Source organism: Glycine max, chromosome 16 (genome assembly GCF_000004515.6).
Source record: "Glycine max cultivar Williams 82 chromosome 16, Glycine_max_v4.0, whole genome shotgun sequence".
NCBI lineage: Eukaryota > Viridiplantae > Streptophyta > Magnoliopsida > Fabales > Fabaceae > Glycine > Glycine max.
This window is the reverse complement of record NC_038252.2, coordinates 33023372-33038199: the sequence shown is the minus strand read 5'-3', so window position 1 is coordinate 33038199 and position 14828 is coordinate 33023372. Positions and strand designations below refer to the sequence as shown.

The 14828-nt window shown below is 30.3% G+C and overlaps 2 protein-coding genes across 2 annotated transcripts; both read right to left on the bottom strand.

Annotated features, from left to right (window-relative positions):
• Positions 1-294: 294 nt before the first annotated feature.
• Positions 295-3813, bottom strand: LOC100778950 (receptor-like protein 7). The gene has a single exon (XM_014768512.3). The coding sequence runs from the start codon at positions 3719-3721 to the stop codon at positions 635-637; it is 3087 nt and encodes a 1028-aa protein (XP_014623998.1). The 5' UTR covers positions 3722-3813; the 3' UTR covers positions 295-634.
• A 6428-nt stretch (positions 3814-10241) lies between these two features.
• On the bottom strand, positions 10242-13244 carry LOC100810666 (abscisic acid 8'-hydroxylase 3). The gene is made up of 9 exons (XM_003548077.3): positions 13036-13244; positions 12177-12495; positions 11935-12087; positions 11566-11829; positions 11396-11482; positions 11238-11316; positions 11022-11128; positions 10821-10939; positions 10242-10332 (listed from the first exon to the last, which is right to left on the bottom strand). Exons 1-9 carry the CDS (start codon positions 13242-13244, stop codon positions 10242-10244), a joined length of 1428 nt encoding a protein of 475 aa, XP_003548125.1.
• Positions 13245-14828: the final 1584 nt, after the last annotated feature.

Sequence of the window (14828 nt, the reverse complement as noted above, 5' to 3'; positions counted from 1 at the left end):
GTAAATATTATAAAACAGTTTTATTTTTTCTTTTGAATGATAAAAAGTGAATTATTGTACAGCACACTGGTTTATTTAATGACAATGTTGATTTTTTTGAGTGACAATTTAATAAAAAATAAATATGTGATATCCTACGGACCATGTGGCCTAGACTATACCCATGGCCTTCCTTTAGTATGCATTGTTTGTGCTCTTATACTTACGCCCTGGACCTCAGCTTCTAAAGCCATGTCACGCTGGTTAAATAGTTAGCAAATTAATTAAATAGTCTACAATAGAAGCTAAAACCGTGAATTCAGCTCCTTGAATTAAGATACAATATATTTTAGCATTGGCCAATACATATGATTTTTTTAAAATATACAACATCTATTATTATACAACCAATTAATGCCACAGTTATACTTATTAAATAAATCAAAACTGCAAGCTCAATACATCGCACTCTTCTACCCGTAAAAAACAAAAAGGAACACACAAAAAAAGCAAAAGTATAACACATTCATATTACAGCAAAACTTTGAACCAGATCTCCCATGCAATGCAGTGTGATAAAGTTCTTGCCCTTAAGTTTTGTTTTCAAAGATGGCAGGTATGGAACAAGACATTCTCCAGTCATGCCATATATCAACTAATTCATTCTGCTACCATTTTCATTAGATCTCATCCTTGTCTTCCTTTTCACCTTTTTATTTAGTTGACCTCCAACCATTCTCACAAGCCATTGAGGCTTTCCTATTAACAATACACAACATCCCATTCCCACTCCAAAGACCATTCCACATCCATATCCTATAGCCACTGGTTTCCACCCAAATCCAAATCCTGGTTCTCTCCTGAAGGTAGTTGAAGGTGGAGAATGTTGTTCAGGGTCCTTGCTGCATTCTGTTGTCAATGGGAGTCCACATAACCCCAAGTTTCCCTCATAGGAATCATTGGAAAAAGTACCGAACTGTTTTCCTTGAGGTATTTCTCCCACAAGATGGTTATTGGAAAGATTTAGGACTTCAAGAAAGTTCAAATTGCTTAATTCTGTAGGTATCCCACCAGTGAGCATATTTGAGGAGAGATCCAATGATTCTAAGTTTCTCAAATTTCCCATGGATTGGGGAATAGGACCAATAAGTCTGTTATGGGAAAGGTTGAGTCCTCTGAGAGAATGAAGCTCCCCAATGACACTTGGAATCTCTCCTTCAAATCGGTTTTGCGATAAATCAATGCTTACAAAGTCATTTCGAATTCTATCCATTGTCATAGTAATTGCTTTTGTTGTTATAGTCACAGAATCAACGTAGTTGGATCCATAAGAAAAATTTAAAGAAACTTCTATGTATTGGCTATAGGCATCTTGAACAACGTTCTTCATGGCTTCAAATTTTTTAATGTAGGCTTTTGGAATTGGGCCGCTGAAGTTGTTGGAAGAGACATCAAAAATGACTAAACTGGGGAATCCGTGCTTGGTCTTTGATCCCGCAATGGGACCGTACAACTTGTTGGCTCTCAAAACCAATACTTCCAAATATGGTAGAGTTTGAAGCCAATGGGGAAACACATCCTTTATTTGATTGTTTCCAAGATCTAAAACCTCCAGATAAATGCAATTGGACAAAGATTCTGGCAAAAAGCCTTCTAATAATTGGTTGCCATTGAGATCCAGAGTTCTGAGCCAGCAGTCCTTTGCAAAGGTACTTGGCAAAGTGCCATGAAGCTTGTTCAGTTGTAGATCCAAGACTCGAAGGAATGATGAGTTAGTAAGGCATTGTGGAATGGTTCCTGTCAACATGTTGTGAGACAAGTTGAGAATCGCAATTGCACTTGCATTGCAAATTGAGGAAGAGAAGCCACCAGTGATTGAGTTAAAACTAAGATCAATGATTGCGAGTTGTTGGTTCCACGAGAATTGGTCCAATGATTGCGTCAATAGGTTATGAGAGAGGTCCAATTCATATAACAATGAGTTCGTTTCATGCAACCAATTTGGCAATCTACCTTTAAGTTTGTTATTGGACAAATGGAGTGATTCCAAAAATGGGACTTTTCCCGATAATTTTGGAAATTCAGTTAAATCCATAGAAGATAAGTCCAATCTCCATAAACGGGAGAAATTATACTTGACATTGGATTTGAAATTTAGTGATAACTGATCATTCTGTGAAAGGTAAAGTACTCCCAAATTTTGAAGCTTGGAGAAATGATGAAATTTGACAGATCCACTTAAATTGTTTGATGATAGATCTAAGTCAGTAAGGTTTAGAAGGCTAAAAATTGATTCTGGAATATTTCCTTGTAACTTGTTGTGGGATAAAAACAATCTCTTCAAGGAATATGATGAGATTGCACTAATATGCCCAGAGAATTGGTTTCCTGATAGATCTAAATCCACCAAAGATGGCAAAGATAAACACCAAGAAGGAATTGTCCCATTCAGTAAGTTTCCATGTAACCATAACGATGTTAGGTTTGAAAACCCTGTTATATTGTTAGGCAGAGGGCCCTCCAATTTATTATATGAAAGATGCAAGTGAATGAGATGTTGAAGATTTGAAAGTGTTGATGGCAGCTCACCCTCTATTTTGTTATAACTCAAATCCAATTCGTGAAAGCTGTTTGACTGAGGAAAGACATCTGGGATTTGACCACTGAGTTGGTTATTGTGTAGATTCAGAAAGTTTAGCCGTGGAAGGGTTAAGAGTGAGGATGGGATTGAACCGTTGAGGTTGTTATATGAGAGGTCCAGGGAAGTGAGATGTGTGAGGTTAGAGAAAGAGGGAGGGATTGAACCCTTGAGGTTGTTAGATGAGAGATACAGGGAAGTGAGATGTATGAGGTTGGAGAAAGAGGGAGGGATTGACCCTTGGAAACCACAATTTGAAATATCTAAGAAATCAAGAGAAGTTGTTCTACAACTCACTTCTGGAAGCTGACCTTTATTGTACCTATTGTACCTATTGTACCTATTGTAGCTATTGTACCAATTAATTGAAAGATCCAAGTGCTGAAGATTTGGTAAACAGAGAATGCCATCTGTCAAGTTTCCTCTTAGCTGAGTCCATACCAAACTAAGAGTAACCAAAGAGGAAGACATATTGAGTGTCCTGATTGAAATGGAAGACATATCATTTTCATCCAAAAGAAGCACCCTTAAAACTGTTGCATTTTGGAGCAATCTCTTCCAAGTGTCTTCCTTCCACTTTAACATATTATATGAGAGATCAAGTGAGACTAATTTGGAAAGGTGAGAAATTTGGGAAGGAATATCCCCTTCAGAGTACGTAGCAGACAAGTTGAGATGAGTGAGGCTCACAAACCCACCAAAGAGAGATGACAAATGAGATTCATCAAAATCATTGAAAGCAAGGTCGAGTGAGTGAAGATGAGAAAGATGGAAAAGCGTACTGTTTGGATGGATTTTGCCGACAAGACCACTGCAGCTGAGGTCGAGCTCAGTGACGTGACCAGAGATGGGGTGGCAGGTGACTCCAGCCCAAGAGCAACAATCTGTCCCATTTTCCCATGTTCTCGTCTTTGAATAGCCATGATCACATTTATGATAATAATAAGGATATTCATAATGGTCATAACTAGTATTAATAGTGAAGGAGTTTTTGAAGTGGAGCAAGGCAAAGCTGTCATGGGGGTGGCATAAGGAATGAGAGGGTAAAAAATAAAGGATGAGCAAATGGGAACAGAGAAGGAAACACCACATCCATGATTCCATATTCTACTCAATACTCTTTACTATAAGGGAAGGAAAATATAAATGAAATTAATACTGAGCAACCAAACATTAATATTTATAGTCAAATTAAAAAGATGATATGCAAAATTTGTGGCTAAATTAAGCTTCAAGACTTCAACAGCCCAAACCTCACGCATATTGACACATAAATTTTATGATCGTTTAAAACGCTATCAAAGTTGTCCCAGCACTTGCAATTTAAATTGACTTGACTTGGAACTCATTTTTTCTGCAAACATGATTTATTTTATTTTAATATCCACAAGTAAAGAAGTACTAAATGGAAATTATAACTCTTGTTCAAAGAGAATTGCATAATGGTTGATTTTTCATGTTGTTTTATTTTATGTTATAAACGATTTAAATATGTTTTTATTTCTTGATAAATTATTAATTTTTTTTATTCTTAATAAATTTTTGTTAACTTTTTGGTTTGTAACAATTTTTTTCTTTTTTATCTAAATAACTATCAAAATAATTTTATTCCATTTTCTAAAGCCATATCTAAATAAACCCAAAGTTAAAAAAATACAAAATTTATTTATTTGGGAGAAAAAAGTCAACAATAATTTAAAAGGGTCAAAAACCAAAACTAAAAAATGTACATATTTAAATCTAAATGATTTAAACAAAAAATGTTTTAAAGAAGAGTTGGGTGTGCTTGACAGAACTAGCTTGTGAACTAGCTCATTGAATTAAATTTTTTTCATATGATTTGTTAATAAAAAATATTTTTAGTTTTTGGTTATAATTATAATTATAATTATATATATATATATATATTTATATGAATTTATTTTTAATAATTTATTCTCTTTTTACAGAAACAATTTATCATCTTAAAAATAGGAAAATAATTTAAATTTGATACTATAAAAGAATGATAGAGATTTTGAAGATTTTTTTTAACCCTATTCAGGTATATGGATTTATGAGTTTTAAAAACAATGGAGCTTTGTAGTTTTATTATTTTTTTTTTGTTTTTTATGACGTGTTTCCTTCACTTTCCAAAATAAAATATATTATAATTTAATTAAATAAATTTATTTTATTTCAAAAATGGATATCCTTTTTTATGCATTTTTTTCAATTCTCAAGCTAAAACCTTTGCCTTACTAATTTATGCAATTGCTCCCCAAAATTTATTTTGAAACAACGCTAGAAATAATTGTTTATGATATATATAATTCGGAGAAAAACATTTAAAATATAAATATTACCTTAAACTATAAAAATTTAAATTATAAAATATTTTTTGAAATTATACCTAAAAAATATATTTGTCAAAAGTATATCATTTATTAAATTATTTGTAAATTGATAATTGTATATGATATAATTTCAAGATGTTAGAAATATTTAAAAATAAATATTATATTAAATTAAAAAGAATACATAATTCTAAAATATTTGTTGAAAGAATATGTATAAAATTAACATACTTTTCAAAATTATATCATTTAAACAAATTCTTTTTAAATTAATATTTGTGAAAATTTAAATTTACAAATTAAATTATTTATAAGTTAGAAAACTTATATTTGTCACAATTTAGGAGTTGGACATTGTTAGGATATGGTGGATGAGTTGTAAGTGTTATTAAATTGTTGTAATTAAGTATTATTAAATTGTTATCTTGGTTATTAGGTTGAATTTTATATATTTTTTAGAAAACCAATCCAAATTGACCCATTCAAATATAATTAGATTGAGTCTAAGATTTGACAAACACTACTCCTAAATTGAGAAATTTAAGTTTATCTATGGAATATAAAGGTTTTTGTCATGAGTTGAGGTGTAAGTACTGTTGATCTTCTAATCGGGGGTTGTGTCTTGAAGTTTTAGTTGTTAAGAGTTGGAAAGCTATGTCTAGATAAATCCTAGGTCCCGCCCCCCCAACTATTATTCAATTCACAGAATATATATATATATTCTTCAAACTCTGTTTATTTTTGTATCATGAGTTGATTTTATTTTTGGAAGATAATTCTTTATATAATAATTTATGCCTTTACATCGCTTTTACTAATCCATCATTTTTAAATAACTTTAATAAATATTTTGTTTAATCATGAAAATTTTATCCTTGTTTTGATAATAATTAAAAAAAATATTACTAATTATGTTTAATGTAGCAAGCTATTACAACGGTGACCATGAAAATATTTAATTTTTGTCTCATGTGATTGACTGACTTAGTTTTCTAACGCAGAAAGCATGCTACATATCATTCAGAAAACAAAACATGTATAAACCAATTTAGTTGAACCAAACAATAGTCTTCCAACCTTTAAACTATGGGTTAGAAAATTAGACACTCTAATCACATCAAAAAGGAAAATTGAACACAACTTGTTTTCTGGATATATATGTTCCTGTTAATTAATCCCTATTAAATATTTTAATCCCCAACATATGAAGACGGAAGATTCCAGCCAAAAGATATAATTGAACACAGAGAATACCACCTGTTTAAGAGAAAATGCATCTACAAGTTATTGGTGGTTTTTTTTTTTTCTTATGATAGCATAGAACTGTATTATTGTGAAAATTCAGAAGTTAATTTGTCTTATCACATGAAAGTTTGAGGACACAATTTCTGTCCAAAACATAAGCTCCCACTATCTACTTCACCAACATATGATATGATTCTAAAAAGAAAACATGTATAAACAGCCAGTTCAGTTAAATCAAAGCAATTGTTTTCCAAGTCTGCCAACCCTTAAAATATGAGTTAGAAAATTAAGCTCGCCAATCACATCAAAAAGGAAAATTAAAACACGTCCACAAAAATATTTAAATAAAAAAAAATTAAACGAAACTCACGCTGATACATTAGTTTGTGGAAAAATTCTGCCTTCACCGTATTCTTTTTCCATACTAGGGTCAGTTGACTGATACATCAGCTAATCGCTATCAAGTTTCAAATATATCAACCAAATATAGAGATAAATTCCACAAAATCAAAATTAAAGAAGAACCCCGTGCATTTACATTATGTGAAATTCTTTGTATGGTATCTGGTCCAAGAGAATGAGAGGGTGAAAAATAAAGGATGAGCAAATGGGAACAGAGAAGGAAACACCACATCCATGATTCCATATTCTACTCAAAACTGTTTACTATAAGGGAAAATATACATGAAATTAATACTGAGGAACCAAACATTAATATTTATAGCCAAATTAAAAAGATGATATGCAAAATTTGTGGCTAAATTAAGCTTCAAGACTTCAACAGCCCAAACCTCACGCAAATTGACACATAAATTTTATGATCCTTTTACACGCTATCAAAGTTGTCCCAACACTTGCAATTTAAATTGACTTGACTTGGAACTCATTTTTTCTGCAAACATGATTTATTTTATTTTTCTACTTCATATCTTTGTTTAACCATGTTTTCCCTTTAAAATACCAACTAGAAATGAAATAACATTACACATGCATGTATTGTCTTGAAACCTTCACGGCAAATCCTTCTTTTTAATGCATTTTTTCAACTGTCAAGGTAAAACACTATCTTAGTGTATGGACTGAGTTGCTCTCTGAAATTTAATTTAAAAATGTTACATCTTATAATTTTAATATCCACAAGTAAAGAAGTACTAGACGGAAATTATAAGTCTTGTTCAAAGAGAATTGCATAATGGTTGATTTTTCATGTTCTTTTATGTTATAAACAATTTAAATATGTTTTTAGTTGTTGATAAATCATTAATTTTTTTATTCCTAATAAATTTTTGTTAACTTTTTGGTTTGTAATAATTTTTTGTTTTGTTTTTTTTTCCTAAATAACTATCAAAATAATTTTATTCCATTTTCTAAAGCCCTATCTAAATAATTCCAAAGTCAAAAAATAAAATACAAAAATAATTTATTTGGGAGCAAAAATTTAACAATAATTTAAAAGGGAAAAAACCAAAATTAAAAAATTTACCTATTTAAATCTAAACGATTTAAACAAAAAAAATGTTTTTAGGAAGAGATAGGGTGTGCTTGACAGAACTAGCTCATTAAATTGAATTGAATTTTTTTTCATATGATTTATTTATAAAAAAATATTTTTATTTTTGTTTATAATTATATATATATATATATATATATATATATATATATATATATTTGAATTTATTCTTAATAATTTATTATCTTTTTTACAGAAACAATTTGTCATCTTAAAAATAGGAAAATAATTTAAATTTGATACTATAAAAGAATGATAGAGATTTTGAAAAATTTGTTTAACCCTATTCAGGAATATGGATTTATGATTTTTAAAAACAATGGAGGTTTGTAGTTTTATTTTTATTTTGTTTTGTTTTTTATGACGTGTTTCCTTCACTCTCCAAAATAAAATATATTTTAATTTAATTATGGTCCCAGCTTCTAGACTTCAACAGCCCATCCATCACGCAAAACGAAAATTCATTTTCCAATCCTCTCATCACGCCATTTTGTTAATTGACCTGGAAGTCTCTTTTTAGGAAAACATGATTTATTTGATTTTTGTAGTTCATATCTTTATTTAACATTTTCCCCCTTTAAAATACCAACTAGAAATGAAATAACATGATGGAGCCAATTTTGTAAACCTTGAGTGAATCGGATGAGGATATGTTCAGTTTTAGCAAGTAGTGGAGTGGATGGAATTAAATAAAATTAAAAAATTTACCATAAAATAAAAATCATATTTAAATATAAAAAATTTAAACAAAAAATGTTTCAAAGGAAGAAATAGGATGTGCTTGACGGAACTAGTGTAAACTAGCTCATTGAATTAAATTTTTTTCATAAGATTTTTAAATAAAAAATATTTTGTGTTATTTGGTTATATATATATATATATATATATATATATAAAACTTATTATGTTAAAAATATGGTAATAATTTAAATTTTATATAATAAAAGAATGATAGAGATTTGATGAATTTGTTTAACCCTGATGTAAATGAATTTATGACTTTTGAAAACAATGGAGTGTTGTAGTTTTATTTTATTTTGTTTTTTTATGACGTGCCTCCTTCTTTTCCCAAAAAAATAATTTAATTAAATAAATTTATTTTAAAAACAATGATAAAAAATAATTTCAAGTAAAATAATAAGGATAAAAAATAAAATAAATAAATTAGTAACTTATAATAAGCTAAAATACTAGTTGAAAAAGCGTCTGAAAATAAATTGTGTGCTGTACAGGGTTATTGGGGCATAGAGAATCTAAGTTAAAATTAGAAGGTATTAAAATAAGTTTATTTTGATGATTAAATAAACTTATATGCTAATCAAAGAAAATAAAATTATAAGCTACAAGAGTGACTTGCTGCACACACGTTTCATAACATCCATTTTCTAAACCCTTTCATAACGCTGCAGCAAGGTTATCCTCAGTACTGTCATTTCATTCAATTACTAACCCTCTCATAACGCTACCGTGATTCTGCTCACTATTCAGTATTGCCATTTCAATTGTATTGTCTTCAACTTCACGGGATATCTTTCTTTATTTACATTATTCACTATAAATTTCATATAACTTATATGTTTAAATTTATTTATTTATTTATTAACATAAAATACTCACACAAGTAAAAAATTTGGATGTGTCATCGTCAATATCGACAACTAAAACTCACCTTTTTAATTTTCTATCCCATCCAAAACGTTGTCATAATGCTACTTAATTCACTTGGAAGTCAGTACTCTATGCAAAGATGAGACATAGAGAGGGGAATGTAATGGTTAAAAAAAGAGAAATACTTGTATAATTTCATGAAACCTAAGGAGGTATTGGAATTGACTTTAGGTCAATACTCTAAAAAATGAGACTTATATAGCTATAGGTTTTATTTTGGCTTAATTCCACTTACGGTTTCTAATATGATGAACACCTCCAAACAAATCTGTAGATTTTGAACTTCAATAGTGTCAAGTTAATCAAATTTTGTGTGCATCAGTCTAATCTTCTTACTTGTTTATGAGCTTCAAAAACAAACTACAGACATTAAAAGTTTCAATATCAATTATCAAACAATGTAGGACATAACTTTAGAAATAGCTAAACAATATTCAACAAGACAACAGAATACTTGATGTTGCAGTCGCAAGAAAAAGTGTATTGTATGTCTAAATGAAGATTGTCTATAAAACTTTCAGTTTCATTACCAATTTTTTTAAGAATTCTTGTGCTTTTACAGTCTGTTAAGCAATGTAACGACTAATACTGATGAGTAGATAACGAAGGGGGTGAAACAGAATCAACAGGAGATTAATTATTTGTAGTTGCTTTCCGTACTAGCACTATACCTACATACTGAAAAAGGAAATGTGAACTATTCATTGAGGATTAGTTTCTTTCCTCACAAGTAATAAAGCATGATTTGGTTCATAATTTCTCTCCATGCAACAACAATAAAGATACAATGATTCTGTTCATATACAACATTTTTCTGTGCTATCTCTTCTTCTGTTGTTTGCTTATAGTTTCTGGAGGAATCGTGTTATAGAGCTTCAACTATAATAGGATACTTGTTCTTTGGCATTCTTACAAGCGTTGGTTGCACAGAATTGTCTTCCTCCAGAGGTCTCCAACTGTAGCAATTTTTTTTAGTAAATAGTTAATGTACTGATAGTGGAAAGGGTTTTATAATATTATTCAATCACATTTTATTGTATGCAATTGTTGACTTTTACAATAATTAACTTATAAGTCATACTTATTATGATTTCCGATTGGTTGACAAGTGCATAGTATTAGAGATGTAGTTTGTGATTGGTAGTGAGCATATATAAAAACTAATGTAATCATCTGGTAATTATACCACTTCATTAAGCTAACAGAAAATTTTCAGTTTCTCTCAGTTTTTCTCTCTTCCTCTCCTCTGAAATCATGTTTCCTAACAAAGATATTAAACTCATGGAATATTTAGTTTAAACAAGGAAAATGAATATGGAAGAGACAAGGCTGAAATAAACAGAAAAGAATGTCATAGATGTTGTTTTGGAAAATCTAGTGTGATTGTCCATTTTCTAGGTGCAATGTGATTATCTTCACTATTCAAAATCTGTTCTAATCTTACTTGTATCTGTTGACAAGGTGATGGATGAAAACACAAATTTCTAGCTTGGCAAGGTTCATTCCAGGACACATACGTGGTCCACTACCAAATCCAAGAAAACTGAAAGGCCTCAGGGTTTCCTGCAATTGAATGAAAGTATCAATTTTGGGGTCCTTAGAAATAGAAATGGCTATTAAAGTCTCTTTTCAGGAAGAAACTTACATCAAATCTAGAGGGATCAAACTTTTCAGGATCTGAGAAAACTTCGGGGTCATGGTGTATAGAAACAACATCTAGGTTGACAGACCAACCTTTCTTAATTTTATAACCTGCCAAATTTAACATCAACTTTGAGTCTCATTCAAAAAACAACAGTTTCAACATACACACACAAATACACATTATATAGCCATATTTAGCCATTCTGTATTGCCATACCATCAATTTCAAAATCCTGGGATGCCTTTCTTGAAAACCAAGGTAGTATTGTGGCTCTTCGAAGAGTTTCGCTGATCACCTGAAATTTAAATGACCGATAATCTTGGTGAGATGTGAAAACTTGAAGTTACTTGCAAGCTAAAATTATTGTTGCTCACTTTAGCTGTGTAAGGCATGTTATTAACTTCAGCCCAAGTAAGATCTGTTCCACTCTTTCTGTTGGCGACTATTTGTCTGTGTTCCTCCTGCAAAACATCGCATTCAGGAGGATAAATTTTAAAATCTTCAAACATCCAAAGGAGAAGACTATAGGGGATTCAATACTTACTCTCAATTGTTCCAAAACAATTGGATTTTCACCAAGAAATTTGATGAGCCATGTAAGAGCAGCTGTTGTGGTATCATGGCCTGCAACCAGCAGAGTTAATATATTATCCTTCAATTGCTTATCTGTGAGTTTATTTTCATCTTCTTCTCCATCCTCTTTGCTATGTTTCATAACTAAGGATCCTAAGAAATCCTGTTGAAATTCTTGGCCACTTCTCCTCCGCGAAATTGTAGAATCCAACATCTCATACATCCTATCCCGAGCCTGCACACATTTATAGCATTGCATCAGAGATGAGAGTTCAGTGATCTTCAAAATTTAATCAGTGCACATATTTACTGTGAGGTTAGTTATGCAAGATTTTGTTACCTTGATACCACGATGAAATGCTGTCCCTGGAAGTTTAAATGGCAAAGAGGCAAATGAGGAAGAGATAATCTTAAAATTTGACCTGAACTTTTCCTGTTCCTCACCAGAAGGCTCTAAACTCATGATCATATGTCCAATCACTTTTAGAGTAAACTGTAATATTCAAAATTTCAATTACTTAGTATGGAATGAAATGTATAACCAAATAAGAATTTTTCTTTGATAACTTATAGGCACTCAACTGTAGAAGCCTCTTCAAGAACCAGGACTTTCCTTCCTTGCCATTGATCTAATGTTTCCATTGCCTGAGTATTGATAAAATGGAAATATTTTTTCAGTCCATCTATTGATAAAGGTTCACCAATCAGCCTTCTTAGCCTTTTGTGTGCCTCTCCAGTGGTTTGCAGCAAACTGGTGGGGCCCAGAACTTGCTGGCCAGTGTAAAACAGATTCAAACTCACAATCCCATCTTTTCCAGTTAACAAAATCTTACTTGCTTCTCTCCCAGTCATGAAGACAGTGAATCTCCCCAGCACAAAGCTCTTGAAAACCTTTCCATATCTATGAGAAAATAAAAGTTATCAAAGAAAAAGAAAATCCTAGGAATTCTTTAGCTCCTAGCATGTAATTGTAAAAAGAAAAGTATAAAGGTTTTTTACACTATCATGTCAATGGGGTGTCATGTACTTGGAATCGGTTGTCTTGTCAATAATTACTTTAAAAAGTTTAATTATGTTTTTAATCCATAAAACTAAGTGTATGTCTTTTCTAATTCTCTAAAGAAAATTATATTTTTTAGTTTTTCAAATTAAAAAATACTCCTTTAGTCACTCTATCAGAGTTTGAGAGACTAAAAGATACAAATTTTTATTTGAGAAGAGTAACTAAAAAGAATATTTTTCGAATTTCAAAGACTAAAACTTACATTTTTATTTGAGGGACTAAAAAAACAACTGTGTAAACTTGAGAGACTAAAAACATACATAAGATATAGATATACTTATTGTGATTTCTAATTAGTTGATAATAACTGTGTAAATTTTTAAACTGTGTATCAAGAGTAACTAATTTCTAAGATTTGATATTATATATTTTTTTTACCTCTTTTGCCTCTTGTTCATGAAGCTAAAGATTCCGGAGGGACTTGAAAAATCAGAGAGGAATGAGAAACTCTCTCCCACAATAGGCCAACCAAGGCTGCCAGGGATGCCTTCCATTGCTTTAGGAGAACGAGTAACACACAACAAGAAGAGAACCATTAACACTAACGAGGAAAGGATCAACGAGAGCAGCAAAATGATCAGCTCCATTCCTACTTACTATACAAGGTGCAACTATTAGTTGTATCTGTCTTGAGCACCTTGTGCCTAGGACATTAGTGATAGATTTAAGATTTGACATAAAGAAGATGTTTATATTTATATCTATATTGTAGTCAATTAAACTGCAGGCCAAAATTACTTTGTAAAGGTGACGACATGTACTGTGAACATTTTGAAGCAGTAAATCCAAAAAATTTCTTTGGTAGAATCTCAGGGCATTCTTTGTTCTTGTTGATGGTGTTATGAATTATGATGTTGATTGCTGGATTGACAGAATTAGTCCATTTAGGGATTTAGCATTTTGAAACAGCAAAATATCAAATTGCCGTCCTTGGACTACCTGCTTGAAGTGAATAGCTATCTGCTTTTTGTATTATAATATGAAAGGAAGACTTTAGACTTATCTGCTCAAAATTTCAAGATTCGTTGGTCAAAAGTATTTTACCAAATTATGGAGCAAATTATAGTAATGTCACTCCATCTTTTATCAAATTACACATAACTCTACTCCTTTTATTTAATTTCCTATACTAATCATATTTTAAGTTTAAAAACATTACACTAGATCTTTTTATACACACCTTTAAATTTTACACTAACACTTTCTACAAGGAATATAAGGAAGGTGAAACATACCATTTTTTTTAATATGAGTAGATTACAATCCAATACCATAATATCTTTACAAATAACAATGAACCATTTTGTTTTAGGAAGCTTAATATAAGAATATTATAATAAAATCATTTATCTCTCCTCTATCTCCTCTTAATTATTAAACTCTCGAATATTATCTCCTCTTTCCTCTTTTATATCAACATTAAAGTTTTAATCACTCTCCTCTCTCCTCTCACCATAATATAAATTTATTATCAAAATTTGTATAATACAAGAATGAATGTATATTTCAATTTATTTTTTTAGTGAAATTATATTTCAATATATAATTATTTAAAAAAAATACATATTAAGGGAAAGTACGTCAAATTAATATGAAAATGTTTTTCTAATAATTTTTCTCAATTTTTTAAAAGCAATCAGGAAATTTGGTTCAAATTACTTGATTAATTTATTTTATTGATAACTTACTTTGATATAGGTAACTTGGCCTCACGTAATTTATCAACTTATTAGGCTCCCTCTGATTTATTAACTTTTTTTCAACCAAATTGATAAATTTGGCCTCCACGTAAATGTCCCAAAAATTTTATAAAATAAAAAACTATAAATTTGATTCCACGTAAATGTAGCTGAAATTTAAAAAAAAAAAAAATTGATCCCCATGTAAATGCATCTGATTATACATTATTCTCTAAAAATTAAATTGAAATATATATTCATTTTCATAATATACAGATTCTCATATTATACATATTCACTTAAAAAGTAAGTGAAAATATATCGATTTTGATGATAAATTTATATTGTAAACTGATGGAAGAGGAGAGAGATTAAAAAAGTAATGCGGATAAGAGAGGAGAAAATATATGATGTTTAAAATTTTTAATGCTAGTTAGGGATGTGAGAGAAGAAATAAATGATTTTAGTGCAACATCCTTATATTAATCTTAT

What these genes read in the sequence shown, in the direction of transcription:
- LOC100778950 (XM_014768512.3), bottom strand. Translation starts at nt 3,721, where the DNA reads ATGGAATCATGGATGTGGTGTTTCCTTCTCTGTTCCCATTTGCTCATC.
- LOC100810666 (XM_003548077.3), bottom strand. Translation starts at nt 13,244, where the DNA reads ATGGAGCTGATCATTTTGCTGCTCTCGTTGATCCTTTCCTCGTTAGTG. An exon ending in TTCTTGAAGAGGCTTCTACA is followed by an intron (nt 12,088 to 12,176) that starts GTTGAGTGCCTA and finishes TGAATATTACAG; the next exon opens with TTTACTCTAAAAGTGATTGG. An exon ending in CCAGGATTTTGAAATTGATG is followed by an intron (nt 11,129 to 11,237) that starts GTATGGCAATAC and finishes TAAATTTGGCAG; the next exon opens with GTTATAAAATTAAGAAAGGT.